We start from the raw sequence: 22,274 nt of genomic DNA, 5'->3' as shown, positions 1-22,274 counted from the left end.
TTCTGACACCATCCTAGAAAGCGGGGGGAGGGGGGGGGCACCTTATTGCTTGGTGGAGATGGAATCCAGCCTCCTCACATCAGCTTGACTGACATTGCACGGGTGAGGAGGTGGCCTTGATAATCATTTAGAGATATGAAAGTCTGGGCTCCCTATGTGACTTTCTATGACACCACCCACTTGGGGGTTTTGGAGTACCTTATTATAGGCTGGTGAGGGTGGAAGTCTAGGTTCTCACTCAACCTTTGCTGGTATGGGTGGTTGGGTTACATTTTTTTTTCTGTGATGTTTGAGTAGAGCAGTTACTGTCTAAAAGTTTGTCTTACTAGGCTGTCCCTATTGTGGTCTTTTGGCAAGAGAAAGCAGGATTTTGTCTTATTTTTTTGTTTGTGCCTTTTGAGGTTTCTAGGTCGTAGACTTCTTCAGTTCCAAGTCTGGAATGTAGATGAAAAGAAAACCCAAGGAACACACATCATGTCTTTCCTTGAATTCTAGACTGTCCTATGTTTGTGTCATATAATGTCCGGGGTTTTTATTTTTCCTTAGACAAATCAAGAGAAGTATGTTTATTCCATCTTTTAGACACATCTAAGAGGCACTACTTTATTTAAAAATATAAAGACCTAAGGAAAAATTAGAGTAGATCACATATAGTAAAGAAAAATAAAGTTTTATGAAACTTGGCCCAGTTTATTTACATAGATGTTTTTGGTCATGGAGTCACAGTGTGAAATCCGTTTCTTATAGTATCCTTGTTAAAAATGTTTGAGTCACCAGTGTGGATGACCTACTTCTCTCGGATACCTGAATCCTCTGTCTAAAGCTTCATAGAACCTCCGCCTCTATCTGTGGTTGTATTCTCCTCATGAAAGAGAGGAGTTAACATTTGTGCCTTAGAGCTTGTGCAGAGCCTTTCCCCATTATGATGGTGGCCTAGGTTAAGCATTATTTTAATTTCTGCTGTATTTAGATTGTCTAGTCCATATATCATGAGTAGGAAGGGTGAATGTTTGCTGTGGTTATCATTCTTAAGTGTGTTTGGGGAGCGAGGATCCATTGTAGCAAACTCTTTTTACAAAGGTGAAATCATCTCTGGATGAGTGAGCCAGGGTGAGGGTGCTTCATGGGGCTCAGAGGAGGCAGAGTCCTGACACAGCTGCACGTGGTCTGAATATCTGGCTGGGACAGGCAGTCATCCAGCCCCAGCTCTGGTGGCCATACAGTAGCTACCAGGGCTACCACTGGGCAGACTCCTGAGGACAATAAGAGTATTTGGGGGGTTCTACCCATCATGTCTCATGATACCTGCTGCCTTCTCCCCTCATCAGCAGAATGCCTTGCTCTCCAGCCCCCTTAGTAACACATGGGGAACCATCTATTACTGGTCAGTTAGACTTGTTGAGAATGGACCTGTCCTCTTTTAATGCCTCTGAGTTACTGGAAATTTGTATTTTACTCCTATTTTAATTTAATTTAATTTTATTTTATTATGTTAGTACCCTGATTCTTTTTGATAGTAGGAAAGGACTCCAACCTGTCTTTGGAAGTGTTAAGCTTCAGTGTGTGGGGGTGTGTGTGTGTGTGTGTCTTTTTATATATATAAAATGGGATATATATTATATATATAATGGAACACCACATTTAGCTGGTGTGGTGTGTGTGTATACGTACATATATATGGAATACCACATTTAGCTGGTGTATAATTTATATATAGAATATGTAATTATATTGTATATATTTTTATTATATATGGAATACCACATCTAGCTGACCAAGGAGAGGTCTGGAAATCCTATTCGGTCTCCTCATAGCCTGACCCAAATGATAAAATCAAATATAATTGAGCTTAAATTGCCTGAGAGTGGGAGAGTGTAGAATAAATAGAAGGTGAGTCCCTCAAAGACGCATGAATTCTGCCTTGTTGTTATGGTGGAGGGGGCTACAGTTCTTAGATTCCAGTATCCTCTGGGATATGGATATACCCTACCCTAGAACAGGGTTCAGCAAACTTTTTTGGTAAAGGGACAACTAGTAAATATTTAGTTTTTGCAGTCCATATGGTATGTCACAACTACGCACTTCTGCCATTGTAGCACAATGGTGGCCATAGAAAACATATACATAATCATGACTGTGTTCCAATAAAACTTAGGAACGCTGATGTGTGAATTTCATAAAATTTTCATAGATCACAAAATATCCTTTTTAGTTCCCCCCCCCCAACCACTTAGAAATGTAAAACTGTTTATGACCTACATAAACGGGCAATGGGCTGGGTTTGGCCCCTGGGCCATCGTTTGCTGACCCTGCCTTAGCAGATGTCTGCTGGACAGGTTTCTTTGCCCAAAGAGACAATGTGCCCTGCCCATTAGTTTAATCCAAGCTTGTGTTTCTGAGACCTACATTTCCTGTACCCTTGGTATACTTTCATGTTAAGACACCCGTGGACACATTCTCATTCATGCATAAATTTTAATGAGTGATCTAGGCACTTTGTGCACCAGCATCTCCTCAATGAGTACATTTTGCCATCAGGTCTTTACCGTATCTGGAATAATTCTACCTGTGATAACATTTTTCTTGATAACATGTATTTGTAACGTACAGCTTCCTTGCTAAGGTATTACCATACTTACACAGCTTTCCAAGTCATAATGGGAATGATGAAACCCAGAGCAGAATATTTTGCTAGGATTTCAGTTTTCTTTTTTATCCTTAAGGAAGAGCTAAGTAATTATGTTGTTAAAGTGGAATCATGTGTCAGTTAGGAATGGGTCATCTTAAGTCACAGAAGACCTGACTCGGTGGCGTCATAGGTAAAAGATAACTTTTCTCCTGTAGCATCAGGTCCAGAGGTAGGTAGTTAGGCACCCAGTTTGAGTAGCTCAGTGATGCTAGAGCCAATGTGGCTATTAGCCTCTTGGCTTTCATGTTTATAGCCTTATGATCGATAGCCACTTTGAATATCACCTCTGCATTCGAGGCAGCGAGGTGGTGAGAAAACTCATATCAAAATCCGTTCTCTTGTCAGTTCCAGAACTGCATCTTTACACATGATCCTTCTGCTTAGGTCCAATAGGCAGGAATCTGTTCACAGCCACATGTAGCTGCAAGGGAGGCTGGGAAAGTGAGTGACCTTGTGGGCAAGGAGGACAACATTGGGAAGTGTCTGCTATAGAGAGAGGTCTCTTGTGATGCCCAGATTACTTCTAGAGGGTAATGCTCTGCTGAATTTGAATCCAGAGTATAATAAGGCACTTCCGTGAATTAAGCAGATATTTAGAGAGTGTCTGCTATGTGTATGTTCTATAAGAGGTATGAAACAAGGGCTGTGTTTTCCAGGAACTTTAGCTAGAAGCAAGACATATACATAAATTATAAACTATCTCAACTTCAATGGATAATGACGGGAATCGAAGTACATTTGTTTCTAAGGTCGTGTGTTTGTTTAGCAGCATTTATTGGGTGCCAGATATGTACAGCTGTTTAGTCTCTGCAGGCACCCAGATGAGTAAGATGGTTTCTGCCGAAGGCAGTCCAGTAAATCCCTTTGAGAACAACTGTGTTTCTGTGACTTAACATATCTTTGAGTTCTACAATTAGATGAGAAGCCACTTTGATCTGCTTTTTTGTACAGTAAAAGCTGTAAGTTCCCTTAAGAAGGGAATGGCAGGGAGTGGGAGTGCATTGGTATCTTTCCACCATACCTCTGCTTATTCTATAAACAATGATTGAGCACTTAGTTTAGTCACTCAGCTAGGCGCTAGGTTTGTAAAACTTTAATGAGAAGTCACTTGCTTCAAGGGGTTCCTAGTCATAGACTAGGCAGACATGTTAATTTTTGCAACACATGGTATATACGTACATGGGGTGGGTGGAGGAAGAGAAAAAGGGGGGAGAATGAGAGAACAAATAGAAAAATGGGTGAATTGTCCACATTGCTTAGAGAGGATATAGTGGATGCAAAATCAGTTAAAACTTCCTAGTGGAAAGAATAGATAATTTAATATTTCATAAAGGGTCATGCCTGAAAATAAGTAAAGAGTATATTATATAAAAAGACTAATTCTGTCAAATTAGGGAAGCACAAAAAACCTCTCCGCTGCAAGCAGCTTCTGTGTGATGGTAGAAACTCTTGGTGCAGGATCTGGAGCAACCTGATGGCCCTGGGAAGTGTTTGCAGAGCATCTCTGTTACCAGCAAAGCCCCAAATAAAGGAACTTCCAGGCTGAATGAGGCTCAGTCCCTTGTTTCACTGCAAGGAGAGTGTGGTGTGGGTGGGGATTGGAAGAACTGGAAGCTGGATGGCTTCTTGGCAAGTGGGATACACTCGCTCTTGCAAGTGGAATGCACGACCAGCACACCCCCTGGTTCTCCTCTCGCCTTCAGACAGAACGCCTGGCACTTCCTCATAGTCTGTTACTGTGAGCTCTGTCACGTGGGAATGGGATCCCTCTAGGGGCAGGTCCAGGAGGATCCAGGCTCACTTACAACAATGAAGCACCTTTTTCGACAGACTGGGGCCCCTTTTTGGAAAATATGCCCTTTCCAGGAAAATTCTAAAATAATATATAGTTGAGCTTTTTTTTTTTTTTTTTAAAGAAAATATGTTCTAGTTTGAAAATCACAATGAGCTTGTTAAAAAAAAAAACCTCAAATTTTTGAATAAAGTATCTTTGGAACTTCTCTTTCTGCCTATGGAGGCAGTATGGGGGGATGAAATGAGAGGGAGTGGGTTGTTTTTGTTTTTAAATTCTGTTTACTATAGATTACACATAACATAAAATTTATCAATTTAACCCTCTTTAAACATATGATTTAGTAGCATTAGGTGTATTCACACTGTTGTACAACTATCTCCACTATCCATCTTCAGGACTTTTTCATCCCAAACAAACTGTACTAAGCAGTAATTCCCCATCCCCCACTCCTCCAGTCCTTGGTAACTGCTGTTGTACTTGGTCTCTGTGAATTTGACTACTCTAAGTACCTCGTATAAGTGGAATCATACAATATTTGTCCTTTTGTGGCCAGCTTATTTCACTTAGCATAATGTCTTCAAGGTTCATCCCTGCTATAGCATCTGTCAGAATTTCATTTCTTCTCAGGACTGAATATTCTGTCAGGACCCTGGGATCATGACCTGAGCCAAAGGCAGACACTTAACCAACTGAGCCACCCCGGGGTCCCTCTGGTTGTGCGTGGTTTTTTGTTTTGTTTTGTTTTGTTTTGTTTTTTAAGGAATCACCGTATAGTGTTACAGCAGCTGCGCTATCTTACATTCGCAGTAGCAGAACGCAAGGGGATGGGTTTGTACACATGAAAAAGAGATGGTAGCTTTGCTGTGGCATCATGAAAACAATGCAAAAGCCTATGCATTTGCAGTAAAAAAAAAAAATTAAAAGTCCCTATTAACTTTTTTAAAGAAATATTTATGAAATCTTTGGTTTTTTAATTCTTGATTTTAAAGAGCTTAGTATGAGCAACTCTAATATGAAAATGACGAGGGCAGCCCTTGAGGGAAAGACCACTCACTGGCAGCTTGCGTTGTCCGTTCAGTAACTAGGAATCAGGAAGGTACAGAGGGGTCAGGAAGACCAGGGAAGCACAAAGAAGATCTCAAAGCTGACCTGTGAGCTGCTGAGCCCATTAAATTGAGTAAGTATCCTCAGTGAAAACAAGAAAGGGCAGTGATGAGGACAGAAAGAACTCAGACGGGGCTCCTTTTACATGACGAACAAAGAAATGAAGGTCACAGCTTGTAAAGAGGCCATTTGAAAGTTGCTTGATTTGTAAATATTAGGGACATGAAGTTTCAGGGAAAACAAAGCAAAGCCTGTCAGAAATGGTTTTAAATAAATAAACCCAAGCACAAAACCTAAAGCAACTACTGGGCTTGCAGGCGAGGGGGGAATAGCTATGGAGGATTAAAATATCTGTGTGAGGAAGGCGGCTACGTGTGTAGAAAGTCAAAACATCATATTCTGCTTCATGTTTATGGTTACCTTACATTTTAAACGCTAGGTATTTACCAGCAGAGAGAAGTTTCCTTTTGGTTTAAGGCACAGTTGTATAAAGAGAAGAGATTGCTGGTTCATTCAGCAGCTGAACCAGTGTTTCTTAAAGGCCTATTACGTGCCGGGTTCTAGACTGGAGAGTGGAGGCCATGGAGGTGACCAAGGGGTAGGGCCTGCCTTGAGGAGCATGTAGTTGTGGTAGGAGAGGCGTACAGATCAGTGAGGTAGATCTCCTCGATAGACTGAGGGAGATGAAGAACCAGGGTACCATGTACATGGAAGAAGCATATCCCAGTGGCTCTTGCTGTAGTAGCCAAAAACTCCCTAGAAGGCTTTCAGAGGGTCTGAGCTGACACACTGGGTGTGTGGACTTAGCCTCCCAAAGGAGCAAGTAAGACTGGGGTGGAGTAGAACCTCTTTCTAAGAGGAGGGACCAGCCTGAGCAAAGATGAAGGAAGTATGAGAGCCTGATTTGGTGAGGAAGGAGAACAGGAGGTTACCAGAAGCTACCAGCAAGTCAGTGGTATTTGGAGGCTGTGAATTTCAAGGCAGGAAGTAGCCAGGTATCATGCTGGAGAGAAAGATCAAAGCTCTATGTTACTCTTCCTCCAATGTCCAAATCTATCCCATGCTAATCTTTCATCTCCCTTTACAAGCAAACTTCTTTTTTTTATTATACAATCATGATTTTAACATTTTGAATATCCATTACAAATAGGTCATTCTTTGGAGATGGAGAAGCTGATTTGATATTAATAGTAATCAGTGTCCTGCTCTTACAGACAGACTTTGGCTACTGAATTCTCTACCACTGCCTCAAATGGGCATTGTGATTGGTTCTCCAAAATCCATTCTGCCCCTGCCTTCTGGAAAAACAGCGATGTGGTCTGAGGATTGGAACTTCAGCTGAAGGGCCAGCGGGTTTAAGGGTAACCCTATCTCCACTGCCAGGGTTTTAGTTCATTAATGGGTGTGTGATTCGTTTTGGGCTGTGAGATAAAATGAAAGTTTGGAGGAGGATTAGGGGAAAGAGAACAATGTCAACCATTGACTGTCACTATTGCTAGATGAGAACCAGAAGTTTGTAACTCTAGGTGCCATGAGGGGACCCAGACTTAGGACATACATAGGTGATGTTCTGGATAGCAGAATGGAAAGATGAAGAAAAAAAATCAAAATCCTCGATGACCCTATTGGGCTGGCAAATCCACAAACTCTGGACTTTCACCATTACTGAACTTCCTGTTCTGAAAGCTAATAATTTTCCTTACTATTTAATCTATTTTGGTTTTGCTCATCCAAAGCTTGAAATCATCCATAATCCTAAATGATGCTTGACCTTTGTAATCCCCAGTAGATACCTGCATCACTTTGTGACTATGTGCCTTGAGTCTCATTCCCCCGTCTGTGAAATGAATGTAATTCATCTCACCGAGCTTTTATGAAGATCATTTGAGATCCAGCACAAAGCGTAAGGGAGGAGGCGTGAACTAATACATATTGAATGTCTACTGTGCACCATGAAATAGGCTGGTTCTTGACTCTAAGAATCTTAGAAGCTAGAAGAGAAATTCGCAGATAATTTTCATATTGAGGGATATAAATAGGACCACATGCAGATAGACCTTTGTACAAGTAGTTTAAGATCATTCAATATTTGAGTACTCACTGTTCCAGGCACAATGATCCAACATGGGGTGGGGGCAGGGGATGAGGAAGGGGATTAAGGGAAGACCTATCTGAAGAAGTATTCTTTAAGCCAAAACCTGACAGATGAGTAGGAGTTAGGTGAGGAATGGGGAGAACATTTTAGGCAAAGAAATGACATACAAAATCTGGGAAGTGTGAAAGAACTTGATGTGTTCAAGAAGTAGGAAGTGTGAAAAGGAAGTATGTGGTCAGAGTGGAGTAAATGAGGGATATGTGGGTGATGAAGTTGGAAAAGCGGGAAGGGGACAGGTAATGCAGGGGCCTTGTTAGCCGTGTTACGGTTTTTGAATGATGTAGGTATAAAATGAGCCATTAGAAAGTTCTAAGCCAAAGCGTCTCCCAATCCGACCTATACATTTTTTAAAGATGGGGTTTCAGGGCTCAAGCGAGGAAGAGCAGTTGGGCTAGTCAGTGTGGATGAGAGACGTGGGTGGCTCGGACCAGGGTGATGGCAGTGCCGAGGGAACCGCATGGATGGATTGGAGCAACACTGTGGGCGTAGAGCTTGCTGGGCCTGGCGAGAGATGGAAGGGCTGTGGCAAATCGTGGAGGGAACCCTGCCAAGGATGACTCTTCGGTTTCTGTGTAACTGGAGAGCACTGGAAAAGGCATTTTTGGGGGGGGGTGTGGTAGGAAAACCAAGAATCAGCTTTGAACATGTTAAATTTGAGGTATCAGTGATACCCTGAAATTGGGATCTTGAGTTCCAAGTTTCACTGTCATCTGAAGCTCCTAACGGGTCTTTCTGAGCTGCAGTTAACATTTGGGCGTCACGGCAGGTTGACTGCATTGGAGTGTGGGAATGGATGATTGCTGTTAAGGAGAGCACGGAGAGTGGGGAGGGCACCCCTGCCTCACTTCTGGGAAGCCACTTCTCGTCTCTCGGGTGTCACCTACTCTCTCGGAAGCCAGGTAGGAGGAAACCCTGACCTGAACGGGGTGCAAGTAAGGGAAGAATTGTAGAATTGCAGCAGTTGGCTAAAAGAGAAGAATGCTGAGAAAGGAGAGATACTGAAGATATTGAGTAAAAGGTTATGAGTGAGGTAGAGTCCTGAGGGGGATGGAGGCAGGGGAGGCTCTGGCCCTGAGTCCTCTGAGGCCAAAGGGCTCAAATGCACAAAATTTGAAGGGGTGGGATCCCAGGGAAGTGAGATAATTTACTACACACACACACACACACACACACACACACACACACACACACACACACACACCACACACCCACACACCCACACACCCACACACACACACTCTCCCCCTCTCTCCCTCTCTCTCTCTCTCTCTCCCCCTCCCCCGCCCCGGTGAGAGAGAGAGAGACACCCATCCACACCCCTAGTGGTTCATGGAGGTCATCTGGGAGAAATGTACAGTTCCCATAACATTCATTGCTATTTCTTTTAGGATACTGGGTAGAGTGGAGGGACTCAGTAAGTATTTGTTGAACGAATAAACACGCTCAGGAAATGGGCTGTAGATTTTGCTGGGGTATCCATGTTAGAGGATGTGGAGAGGGTAAAACAGGAAAAGTCAGAAGCCAGTAGGCTTGACTCCTTGGAACCCTCCACTTTGGTCTTTCCTTCTTTCATGTAGCAATAATAACTCATTCAAAATCACTTGTCCTTTTGTCTTTTTTTTTTTCTGCCTCTCCTATTGAACCATAGCATCTTTGAAGGGAACATCTGTCGTATAAAAACCTGTGTTTTCAGGATCTAACCCAGGGATGGCACATAGTAAGTGCTCAGCAAATAGTTGTGCACTGAATTTAAGAGGGTGCACTCCAGCGGGTGCTTGAATAGGTTCAGAGGGGGAGGGAAGGAGTGCTCTCCAGATGGAGGCAGAGACTAGAAGCTAAACCGTAGGAATTGAACTAGTTGTGTGTGTGTGGGAGGCAGTAACGAAGTTGCCTGATTTGGTATTCTCATCTGTGATGGGGGAATTAGTAACTTGCTCAAGGTCAGACAAATTGGAAGTGATGGTTTCTGGGTTTGTACTGAAGTTTTTGACTTGAGAGCTCAGGGTGCCCTCCACGTCATGCTCCCTTCTCCCCAGAGGATTTCCCATAGTTATCACACCACCTCTAAACTTACTGCTGCCTTGTTTCTTCCTGCTTAGGTCAGATGAAATACCATCTGTCGTGGACACCTTCTTTGTCGGACTTGTTTGGAGTTAAATTTTTCCCCTCTCTCCTAGCTCTCCACTGTGGCTTGAATCCACGGGGTATTGATCACTCTGCCCGGGCCGAAGGCATTAAACTGCAGATTGAAGGGGAAGGTGTTGAATCTCAATCCATTAAAAACAAAAATTTTCAGAAGGTGCTTGACCAAAAAGGAACCCCCAAGCGACTGCCAGCAGAAGCTGAGACGGCTAAGGTAGGTCATAATCCGCCAAATTATGGAGATTCGAAAGTTACAACTTCGATATTTTGTGGTCCAGCCACAGAGAACTTGAGGGTGCTTTTTCACTACTCACTGTTGTATGTTCAGTTAAACGAACAACTGACTGCTGCTTGGTTCTAGGCAATAATAAACCAAAATGTTGACTGCATCCCCTTTGGGGTGCAACTAAAACACATTTGGGGGCCTTGTCATGTCATGAGGCTGAGCGTGGTATAGAATGGGCTATCAAGAAGAATGCGTTGGACTTAAAGGTGAAAGATTTGTTTGCCAGTCTCTCAGATTTATCATTTTATGACATCAGGCATATCATGTGACTATCCAGGCCTCAGATTCTTCTTATGTAGAGATCATAAAAACTCCCTCCACCGTCGAGTTGAGCAGATGAAATAATACCATACATTGGAAGGATTTTGTAAAAAGGCCCAGTGCCACATGTGTATGAGGGATTTTGCTGACATACACTGTTAATCACTGGTGTTTTTATTAAATAAATGCATATATTCCAGGTCCTGTTTCCAAGACTCTTGATGTATGGCCTAGTGTGTGTCTGTAACAATTCTGTGAGGTAGACAATCATAAACAGGACTCTAATCAATGAAAGAGATAACCATTTCTCTTTTGTTTTTGGATACTTAGTTCTTCTTAGTCTTAGATGTAGGCACATAACACACCAGTAAGATGGGACAGGACAGGTAGATGATCCTTTAGTAAGGACCACCTGTTGTAAAGGTTTCCCACAATGGAACTGGCAGTAGATGGATTTTTATCTGAAATCAGTGAAGATGCTCATGTTTGGGGCACAGTTGAAGATGTTCATATTAGTTTGCCCCTTAGAAATTAAAGAAACTTGTCTTCATGTGGTATTTGGTTTCTCCCTTGTGCATTCTCTACAGAGGAATTTCCTTTCAGATGTTTGTGTGAATGAATCTGTGCATGCCTTGGAAAGCAAAGGTTACAATCACCCAAGAAAAACTTGAAGTAGAAGGGTCATTTTGCTGTCCTACAATAACCATCTCCCTCCCCACTCCAAAGGTCTTCCAAAATCAATCCCCACTCCAGACGTCTTCCAAAATCAAATGTGAATTTCTCTGCTTTATCCACAGTTTTGAATAATTACTATTGTTGCTTCCCTTCTTGAGTGTGAATAATTTAAAATTGATGACCTGAAGTGCTTGCTTGTGTGTGTTGTAGAGCATGGGAAATGATTTAGCCAAGATATTGCACCATATTTTGCACTAAGCGTTTTAGTGGAGAGAAATTGCATCTCATAGGAAATTGGTTGATGTTGAAGTTTGGTTTGTGAGCAGAGTTGGAAATAGGTGAGCCCTGTTATATCCTGTTACATTGGAAACCTCCTCAATCTCTGATGCTACACAGGCATCTTGAAAGAGCAAGGGGGAGAAAAAAGTATTAAGGATCTTTAGGAAGATAAATAGCTTGAGTAGGATCTTTTCAAAAGGTGCTTAAAATATTAAAAATTAGAGCGAAGAAAAGCTGTTAGTTGTCTGATTTAATTCAACTTAAAACATTTCCAGATTATCTCATTTGAGAGCAGTTCAGGAATTATAAAGTTTTCTTTAAATCTGACATGGATGTGATTACTTGTGAATTATTCGGAATATGTGATACTGTAGTAATTCCTGAATTTCACATTGGTAGCATTTGCCTTTGCCTCTAGATCACTTTATGGCTGCTTTGCTGAAAACATACTTCTCAGAGAATGTAGTAGTCTATAATGAGCCTTTCCTCGGGAGTAGACCAGACCACATATTGGAACCACATTCGTTTGAATTATCCTGCTCATCTACAGTGAAAGGGGGTTAAGGAGATTGTTTTCACATTGACATCATATTTAGGAGTGAACAGACCAGAAGTTTTAGTAAAGCCTAGACAAAGTATTTGCTTTTCTTCATGGAGGACCTGATGACAGCAGTGGTGGGGGGGGGTGGGGGGTGCACAATTCAAAATAAGGACCAGAGTATGATTATTGCAGACCTGCAGTGTTACCTACACCAAACCTGTGCCACGGTGTGAACTTGTTTTGTGCATGTACAAACATAGTTAAATGTTCTTGTTGCCTTGAGAGGGTTATTGGAGTGGTGAGTTTTCTTTTTTCTTAGATAAGTAAGTGCATCTTGGGTAACTTGACCTACTCTAAACTTAAAAAAAAAATATCTCTGGCTAGAAATGTTTGCATTTAAAGCCACTCAGTAGTATAAATTGGTACAGTTTTTCTGGAGGACAGTCTGATAGTAGTTATTAAAATTTTAAGTGTGTGTAATTTTCGAGTCAATAATTCCCTTTCTAGGAACTTGTCCTAAGAAATAATGATCCAGATGTGCAAAAATGACTGCAGGACAATTGTCACTCTGGCATGGTTTGTAATATGAAAATGTTGGAAACAGCCCAAATGTCCATTTCTAGGGTGCTGGCTAAAGGAACTATGTCGTTTCATGCAATGGGACAGAATCCTCCCTTTAAAAGGATAAAGGAAACCTATGTATTTATCTTTGTTCGGGTTCCTGTAACAAAATACCACAGACTAGGTGGCTTATAAACAATAAAAATTATTTCTTTAAGATTTTATTTGAGAGAAAGAGCGAGAGAGCACAAGCAGAGGGGGAGGGAGAAGCAGGCTCCTCGCTGAGCAGGGAGTCAAGACTCATGCTTTGGATCCCAGGACCCTGGGATCATGACCTGAGCTGAAGGCAGATGCTTAACCAACTGAGCCACCCAGGTCCCCTAAACAATAGAAATTTATTTCTCACGGTTCTGGAGGCTAAGTTCATGATCAAAGTGCCACCAGATTTGGTGTCTGATGAGGGCCCACCTCCTATTCATAGATGGCCATCATGTCACTGTGGTTACATGGTGGAAGGAACAAGGGTGCTCTTTGGAGCCTCCTTCAGAGCACTAATTCCATTCATGAGAGCTCCACCCTCATGACCTAAGCCACCCACGAAAGGCTCCACTCCTTATACCATCGCATTGAGGGCAACTATGAATTTTACAGAACATAGACATTCAATCTCTATCAGTATTTATGTGGGAACATTAGTGTGATATTTTGAAGCGAGGGATGAGGGGAGACGGCACAGCGTATATAGTGTGTTCCCATTTATGTGAAAAGGTCTTTTTCTGTAAAACATCACTGAGTCTGGAAAAGTTTATTCCACAATTTGAACAGCGGTTTATATCCGGAGTTGAGATTATGGGGAAAATATTCTCTTCTTTCTGTTTGAGGTTTTTTTTTTGTTTGTTTTTAAAGATATGCATGTTTTTAAGCATATTGACTTCAAATCCTTTTTCAGAGTGCTCTATTAAGCTGAGTAGCTCAACTGTGACTTTTTCTGTTTGAGTCGATATTCTGCCTTTTAAGGTGCTGTATTTCCTTCCAGGCCTCCCCATTGTTGCTAGTAAGTTCTTTGCTAAGGCAGTGAGTTCTCTTGGAGACTTCTTGCCTTCACGTGCCTTCAGTTGTGGAGACCATTTTGTGAGGTGCTTTTGTGTTTGCCTCTTCTTGAACTTTCTGGGATGTCACAGCTCTAGCCAAGTGTTATGTTAGAGTTCAGTTTGACTTTCTATCCCTTTGCTACTGATGATGCACACCAAGTGCTCCCCACCCCCATCCCATATGCACTTTCCTGCTTGCAGGCTTCACACAAGGAACCTGGTTCCAGTTCCCCATCCTGCCTGTGGCCGTGCCACTTGGAGTCCAGCCATGTTGGGTTTTGAACCAATCCCTCCCCACATCACCTGTCCCAGATCCCCAGCAGGTGTAGTGAGCTTCATGCCCCTCACTGCTATGTTTTCTGACACCTAAAGATTTGTCCTCCGTGATTTCAAGCTTTGCTTTAAATCAACTTAAAAATGTACTTTCTAGGGCACCTGGGTGGCTCAGTCATTAAGCGTCTGCCTTCGGCTCAGGTCATGATCCCAGGGTCCTGGGATCGAGTCCCACATCGGGCTCCCTCCTCGGCGGGAAGCCTGCTCTCCCTCTCACACTCCCGCTGCTTGTGTTTCCTGCTCTCGCTGGCTCTCTCTCTGTCAAATAAATAAATAAAATCTTTAAAAAAAAATGTACTTTCTAGTACTTTCAAGTTTCTAGAGCCTGAGGAAGGGGGGATTGTAGCATGAGCTTTTAATATACCATGTTGGCTCTGAAATTTTGTATTGCTTTCATAATCTAAAAATATATATCTCTTTCCTCTCTTTCTCTCATATTTATTCTTGGAAAAAATTATCTTTTTTACTTCTCTTAGAATGTGATTTTAGAGCCTTTGGCTCTAATCCTCAAAAGACTAGAACTGGTAGTTCCAGAAAGAGGGGGGTCTGTGCCAGGAGATGCCCGTAGCTCTTACAGACCAAAGGGAAACCAGTGGAGAACCAAGCTCACTTTTAATTAAGCCTCATGACTGGGCAGCATTGAGTCTAGTTGGAAAAAAAAAAAAAAAACGGAGCCAACTGAAATGTGGATCTGCAAGAGATATTTACCAATGCAAATTCTAAATGCTTCTGAGCACTTGGGACTCAGGAGAGACTATATATGCAGAACACACAAGTCGAAGATGCAAAAAAAAACCAACCAAACAAACAAACAAAAAACCCCTGTGTTAACTTAGTTTTATAGTTGGATATGGGGCAAGAGCTAAGAAGTATAGCGTTTTCATCTCCTAGGGAGGTGCAGAAATTATAAAGGTACACAGCTTCTTTTGTCCCCTCCCCCCATAGAGGGGCGTGTATAGCTGGCAGAGATGAGAGCCAAGGTGGTCTTCTTAACACAGAGAAGGCACAGCCTCTGTTTCCATTGATTTATTTTTGTTCTTTTTACCATTCTAGTCCTGTAGGCCCAAGGCCAACTCCTAGTCCTCAGACTCTGTATAGTTCCACATAGCAGTTTACAAGGAAATAGTCCTACGAGAGGCTGAGGTCGTCCTTCCTGGACAGGCCCAGGTCCAAGGTTTATTAAGCCTTTTCTCACAAGCCATAGAGACAGGGCAGCCAGAGAGTATGCACCAGCAGAGTAGAACTGGACCTCTGTTGGGAAATACAGGTAAAACACAAATATGCAGCCGTAAGAATGGAAGCAATGAAGTGGAACCTGGAGCCAAGGTTTGGCAGCAGACGTCCTTAGGTGTGCTCAGCATCAGTCTCCTTGGAGTCAAGACTCATGCTTTGGAAACAGAAACAGTATGTTAGAGCCAAGTTTATGGATTTGAATGCTGCAATGAAGAGCAAGGATCTGTTTTCTCCCTGCACTGTCCAATATTGGTAACCACTAGGCATTATGTAGCTATTTAAATTTATTAAAATTAAATACAGTAGATTCATTTCCTGGTCCTACCAGCCAAATTCAAGTGGTCGGTTGCCACATGTGTCTAGGGGCTACTGTTTTGGATAGCACAGACCTAGAACATCACAAAGTTCTGTCAGCAGTGCTCTGATCTATAGAAAGCTACTGAAGTTCTCTGGGTTATAGGAGGAAGATGAAAAAAGTAGTACTACATTCTCTCTGACTCTTGTCCTTGTTGGGCCTTGCCTCCAAGGTGCATCAGTCATAAAAATGTTGGAATAGGGGTCTGTTTTGAGAATGATCCCAAATGCTCTGATGGTTGGGATTTCAGTTTCCATGGCAACTCTGGCCGTGGACTGCATCAGCCTATCAGCGGGTAGTATCCTGGCCATTTCCCATTGGAATTCTAGTATGTATGCTCGCCGGTGGCCTAAACACAGTGTTGGAAAATGAAAAACTTTTGCCTTCTAGACTTGATTTTCTAGGTGCTCATGAGGAAACGCTCCCTTTGTGTTCTTATGCCTGTAAAATAAGGGTTTCCTACAGTAAATTCTTAGTTATTTTTGGCCAACAATGGTAATTCACTAGAGCCTGTAAAGTGGTAAGTCAGAGTGATGATCAGGAGTCTTGGTGGCTTTTTGGAGATGGCTTTTTGAGTGTCCCTCATATATGTGTGACTGCTCAGTTGTGTGTGTGTGTGTATAGCTTGGTATATGGGGCTGGATCTCAAAACCGTTTGATTATGACCTGAGCTGAAATCAAGAATTGAGCACTTAACTGAGGGAGCCACCCAGGCGCCCCTGTTTTTTTTTTTTTTTTAATGTGTATCCCCATTTTGTAGCTAAGAAAACAAAGTGTTCAAATGACTTGCCAAAACTTAGTTTCTGGCTAACAACTAGAGGAAGTTAGCATTCAAATATAAGTCGAATGCCTCCAAACCCAGGGTTTTTTTATTCCCTTGACGCTAAATGTACAAATGATTTATTTATTTGAAAAGAAAATAGAATCTGTTATACTGAGAATCTGGCCAACCAGGCAGAAGAAGAGGTAAAAAAAACACTGCATGTCATCTGTATTCCTCAGAGAAGTACTGAAAATCTTGATCTCTGTTTATATAAGGGAGAAACAATGCCAGCATCTAAAACTGAATAATTGCCTGCCTTTGGCTTTGGGATGCATTATGTGAATCTTTGGCAGCAGATAGCCTTTTCTCATTAGGCTAATATTAGATTTAGTTTGTATTTCTTTGGCACAGAGTTAAAGGAGCTGGCCTGGAACTTGATGCTGGAGGCAGGAGGAGGAGAAAGCCTGGTGCTTTGGATAAGCCACAGGCGGATAAATGAGAGTTGACTGGAGGTGGCTGGTGGACGTTTGTAACTATGAGCAGGAAGCATTCATCTGGGATTACAACAGAAAACTAAAAGAATTTTGACTTGGGTTAAAAGGCGAAGGGTGGATTGTACTTAAACCTTGATCAGATTACATTGCTCAGCTGCCTCTGAGAAGGTCTGTGGCAATTTGGGGATAGAATGATCTAATTCTTGGCTATCTGTATTTCTTGGCTCGGGGAGCCAGCGTGTCTCCAAAAGAAGCTGCCAATCCAATATAATGTCACCAGTGATATGAAGGGACATAATGCATGGGAAACATAATGAGCACACACTTCAAGAATTGTCAGAAGGGTCAGAATGAGAGAGACAAGCCAGAATGACTTCATGTTGTGTGAGTTCCAGGGCCCCAACACATACATACTGGGCACTTGGAAAGATCTCAGGAAAAGCTACAGCAAACCCATATTTGAAGAAGTAAGCATTCATTACCGAAGTGTTGAGCTCTGAAAAGTGGAATACGTAGGATGTATTTGAGCCACAGATTCGTGGTATGCTCAACAAAGAAGGAACCTTAGGGAGCATCTGCCCACCTAATTTATAGGTAAGGGAACTGAGACGATGGGTTCTCCAATATTTTGATGCCCAGTCTAGCCTGAAACATAGTTCTAATCCATGGCCAGTGCTTTTCACTCTGTTATGCTGACAGATTTATATGACACAAGTTCTTAGAGCCATTTGGCTCATGGTACTTTTCTGGGGTATTAAGACTATAGTGTGTACCATTCGAAGCTGCAGAATGAAAGTTGATGTTCGGGGGAGATGGAGCTCCTAAGAGCAGGTGGATCAGAACCGAGTTACAGTTTCATTGACAGTTTTGACACAGCAAAGACAGGCCTCTGAAGGAGAGGGCTTTTGAGTTCTAGGGAGGGCTTGTCTGGAAGCACTCTGCCCAAATGCTTTTCCTTTCCATCTGAAACTCTGAAGATCAATATCCAACCATGGAAGCAGTTAGAGTCCTTAACATTCAGAATTGAGACAGTTCAGAATACTATGCATCTACATAAAGGCAAATATACATCTTGTACCTGAGGAAGAGATAAACATACGTGGGATTTAAGACCGCAGTGAGCCTATTCTGTAGTTGTGATGAAGATGCCTAGTCCTTGATGAGTGAGTTTGGAAAAGCCTAGAAGTATCTGAGAACCCTAGTTACCCAGCTGAGTAAAGAACTCAAACAGGTAAAGCAGAGCCACACATGAAAATGTGAGAAAGAGTAAGATGAACATCAGAAGGTAGTAGAAGAAAGCAGGGTTTGGCCTTTGCCTACACCCATAGCTAGAGAGCTGATTGCTAGTTCCTAGGGAAGGGCATTTTAGATTAACAAACACACATCTTCTCTGAGCACATACAGTTTTTACCCTCTCTCTCCGTGCACATACACATGCTAAAATACCTTCTTTATAAAATGCGTGTTTAGCGGGGCACCTGGGTGGCTCAGTCGCTTAAGCATCTGCTTTTGGCTCAGGTGGGATCGAGCCTTTGTGTTGGGCTCCCTTCTCCGTGGTGATACTCCCTCTCCTCCCCACTTGTGCGCATGTTGTGCGCATGCTCTCTTTCTCTCTCTCCCTCATAAAATCTTAAAAAAAAAAAATGCATGTTTAGGAAGATTTTCAAATATCTGCTTTCCTTGATAGGTCAACAGCAACTACAGTATAGGCTATGAACACTTGAACTTAGGTGACCATATAGAACAGGGGTTTGCAAACTTTATAATAAAGAGCCAGATGGTAAATGGCTCTGCATGGGGCTCTCCATGTGACTTTGAGGAAGTGGGTGCATTTCACTGAGATATGTGATGGACCTATGGCTTAGATGCACATCTGCTTGTCCTCACTGCTGCATATCACCTTGCCTATGCTTCAGCAGATGGGAGGCGCTAGACAGCTCAGCTTCTGATGCTGCACACCCAATATTTTAGAGAACTGTGGGGGGAGGGGTGGGAGGTAAGAGGGAACTTCAAATCATTTTAAAGAAACTTTCTCTTTGCTAAACATATGAATGAGCACAGCTTATGATCTGTTTGGATATAAGCTATCAAAAGTTTATAGTTGAAAGAAAAAAAATTGTAATAAGTAATCATTTAAACTGCCATGATATTACTCATACATTGAGAAGATTTTGTAATAATTGGAAAAATGGAGTATTCCATTATGTAAAAGAAAACAAATTGCAAATGGCATAGGCACTTCCCTTGTATAGAGACGAATGAACATGATATGCCAATGAGTATTCCACCTGCCCCAACTACCTACTCTTAAATCCATGTGTGTCACGTCTCCACTGCCATCACATGGATCCATCTCGCCATCTCTTCTCCCGTGGACTACATCAGTAGCCTCTTAACTGGCTTCCGTTTCACTCTTGTCCTCCAGTGATCATTCTCCACACAGCAGTATTGAATCAGAGGAAGCCATTCACCTGCTCAGCATGCTTAATAGTTTTCATAACACTTAACAAATGTAGATTTTTTACTTTGTCATGAGTGATAAGACTCTAAGACATTTGGGCCATGCTTGCCTTCTCAACTTCACTACATAGCAGGGTCCCTTCTGGTTGTCTGAGCTCCAGACATACTTGTCTTTGTTTCTTGAATATACCAAGGTCATTCTGTCTGGAGAGCATTGGTACTTTCCATCCCTTCTGCCTGTTTTCCCCCTTGATCATTGCACAGCTGATGCCTTTCATTTAGGTCCTAGCTCAAAATGGTCTCTCTAGAGAAGCCTGACCACCCTAATTGAATTAGTCCCCCAGGCACATTCTGACATCATGGTTTGTCCTTCATAGAACTTCTTCCTGTTTGAAATCTATATTCTGTGTCTCCAGTAAAATTAAAACTCCTTGAAAGCAGTGATCTTGTCTCTCTTGTTCACTGCTATAACATCATCACCTGCTACAGTGTCCAGCACATAATAAAGAATATCTTTGATGAATGAATCAGTTGATGTGCGACAGCTTAGTCTTCCTATAGTTTTTTGCCCTGTAGTTTTGTTATCTTTAGCTTCTCTGCAAGTGAGCGGAAAGATAAATCTTTCTTCCTGTGATGGTGGACCATGTCAGGAGAATACTTTTCTGAATGGTGAGTGCAAGTGAGATATCCTACACAGGGCGAGCAAAGAATACTTCCATAGCCCATCTGCTATCCTTCATCCTCACAAAGTCTAGATTGTTCCTGTGCCAGGGCAAATAGCTGTTTTGCAGTCTAAGGCAAGCATTCCAAACTTAAAGACTCTCCGACCTCTGTGTCGGGACCCAGTGATCTCTGCTACCTCCAGCGTTGGCCAAGATTTCAGATGACAAATTTCCTTCATCCCCACCCATAGCTCTCTGCAGGGTCCTCAGTGTAAGCATCGTCTGACTCCCCTGATTGCTACCCTATTTTCTTGAGGTAAAACTTGAAGGAAATGGAAAACAACAGCTTCTCCTTAAATGATTAAGAACTAATGACTTAAACTGAAAATCAGACCACCAGGTACCAATCCATACCTAAAACATTACTTCCAGTTCTTTATGAATTAGAAATAGCTTTCAGATGTTGCTTTCATGGGTAACCTTAGATATACACTATCCTAGTCGGCTTGGGTTGCTGTAGTGAAATACTATCGACTAGGTAGCTTAAACAATACACTTACGCCTCTCACAGTTCTGGAGCCTGAGAAGTCCCAAAATCAAGGTGCCAGCTAATTGATTCCTGGTGAGAGCCTTCTACCTGGCTTGCAGATGGATAACCTTCTGGCTGTGGTTTCACATGGTAGGGAGAGTGAGCTCTTGTCATTCTTCCTCTTCCTGAAAGGATGTTAATCCTATGGAGCCCCACCCTCATGATCTCATCTAAAACTATCTCCCAAAGGCCTCCATTACCAAATGCCATCACACTAGAGGTTAGGGCTTCAAGTTAGGAAATTGGGAGGGGACCCAAACATTTGGTCCATAAAATACCAAATATGCGTTTTGGCCAGAAGCCAAATAGCTGAGTGTTAAATAATGTTTTGGCTAAAGTTGAATATCACCATCGTAGAATGAATGTCTGGCATACAAGAATAACCTGGAATATTAATAAGAATGTCTATTTATTACAACTTAATTAAAATTATCCCAAGCAGATTTTGTTTAAAGTTGGCATTGTAATGCAGTGGTAATAATTTCTCCGAGCTGTCAGCTCTTGTGGTTTTACATTGCACATCTGTGATACTGAAAATATGCTCTCTTTCAGCTGAGGTCAGTAAAGGAGCAACCTACATTTTTGTCCATCTCTGTCACTACAGGGTCGTGCTCATGGTCATATACCCACCCCCACCTCCCTCCTGCCCCCAAGTCATTAAGTTTTTCTCCTCCAACAATAACTACTAAAGACTTCTACTCTTGGGCTTGCCATCTTGGTTGAAAGTCATGAGGCAACTTCACTGAAACAGTCCCATAAACTAAAGCTTTTAGTTTTTTAGTACTTGAAAAAGATGCTTTCAAAAAAATTGTCAAAATGAAGCTTAATTTTGTTATCGTGGTTTTGTTTTTTAAAGCAGTGTTTTCACACTATTCGTTGTAAAACATTCTCAACTCAGCAGTCAGATCCTGTTGTTCATCTAATGGCCCCCTGTTTTCCTCAAAAGCCAACGTCCTTTAGATGCCCTCCGGGGCCCTACGTGATCTGTCTTGTGGCAAGTCACTCAGGTCATCTGCTACTACACTCTTCCTTGCTTAGGCTACCTCAGGATGAAGCCAGGCATCTTCCCACCTCAGAGCCTTGTACTGGCTGTCCGCTCTGCCTGCAATTTCTTTTCCTCAGGATGCACAGGCAATGCTTCATCCCCTTTCAGTCTTGGCTGCTTAACCTTCTCAGTGAAGTTGACATGGGCTCTTCTATTTAAATAATGACCTTTTTTCCAATGCTCCTGATCTCCTCCCCAGCTCCAGTGTACTCATCACTTGCTAAAACGGTATATCGCTTCCGTATTATGAGCATGATTATCTTATACCTTCATCCACCAGAGTGTAAACTCTGTGAGAGCAGGGACTGGTTTTGTTCAGTGTTAGATCCCTATTACTCATAACCATGCCTGGTAGCCATGCCTGGTATATGCCCGAGGGGTACAGCTACTTTTTTGTTTGCATGGATTTTTGTAATCAGTATACATTTATCACTAGGCTGATAAACTTTTTATCTTGTATGAAGCATACCAGGAGAATCTACCTCTAAGTTACATGCCTTGTTTTACTGGAGAGGGAATTTTCATATAGCAACAGTAAACCTGAAGGACACCCATCTGTCATTTTAAGATTTTAAAACAGCACACAAGCAGGGGCAACGGCAGGCAGAGGGAGAAGCAGGCTCCCTGCTCGATCCCAGGACCCTGGGATCATGACCTGAGCCAAAGGCGGATGCTTAACAGACTGAGCCACCCAGGGGTCCCCACCCCTATTTGTTATCGATGATGCTATGGTGATCAGATATGTAAATAACTTGTATGAT

General features: G+C 42.3%; 1 protein-coding gene across 5 annotated transcripts in view; it reads left to right on the top strand.

The window, feature by feature from the left end:
• The window catches only part of SAMD12 (sterile alpha motif domain containing 12), a 377,845-nt gene that overhangs the window by 29,179 nt on the left and 326,392 nt on the right, over nucleotides 1–22,274 (top strand). For all 5 annotated transcript variants that reach the window (XR_003515902.2, XM_027571885.2, XM_027571863.1 and 2 more), the window contains exon 2: nucleotides 9,921–10,099. Coding sequence is in view for 4 of the 5 variants with exons in the window: in XM_027571885.2 (XP_027427686.1) it covers nucleotides 9,921–10,099 (179 nt within the window). In the remaining variant the exon portion in view is untranslated. The remainder of the gene's footprint in view (nucleotides 1–9,920; nucleotides 10,100–22,274) is intronic.

Source organism: Zalophus californianus, chromosome 4, assembly GCF_009762305.2.
Source record: "Zalophus californianus isolate mZalCal1 chromosome 4, mZalCal1.pri.v2, whole genome shotgun sequence".
In the NCBI taxonomy this organism is placed as follows: domain Eukaryota; kingdom Metazoa; phylum Chordata; class Mammalia; order Carnivora; family Otariidae; genus Zalophus; species Zalophus californianus.
The sequence above is the reverse complement of the archived record's forward strand: the minus strand, read 5'-3'. Positions and strand labels throughout refer to the sequence as shown.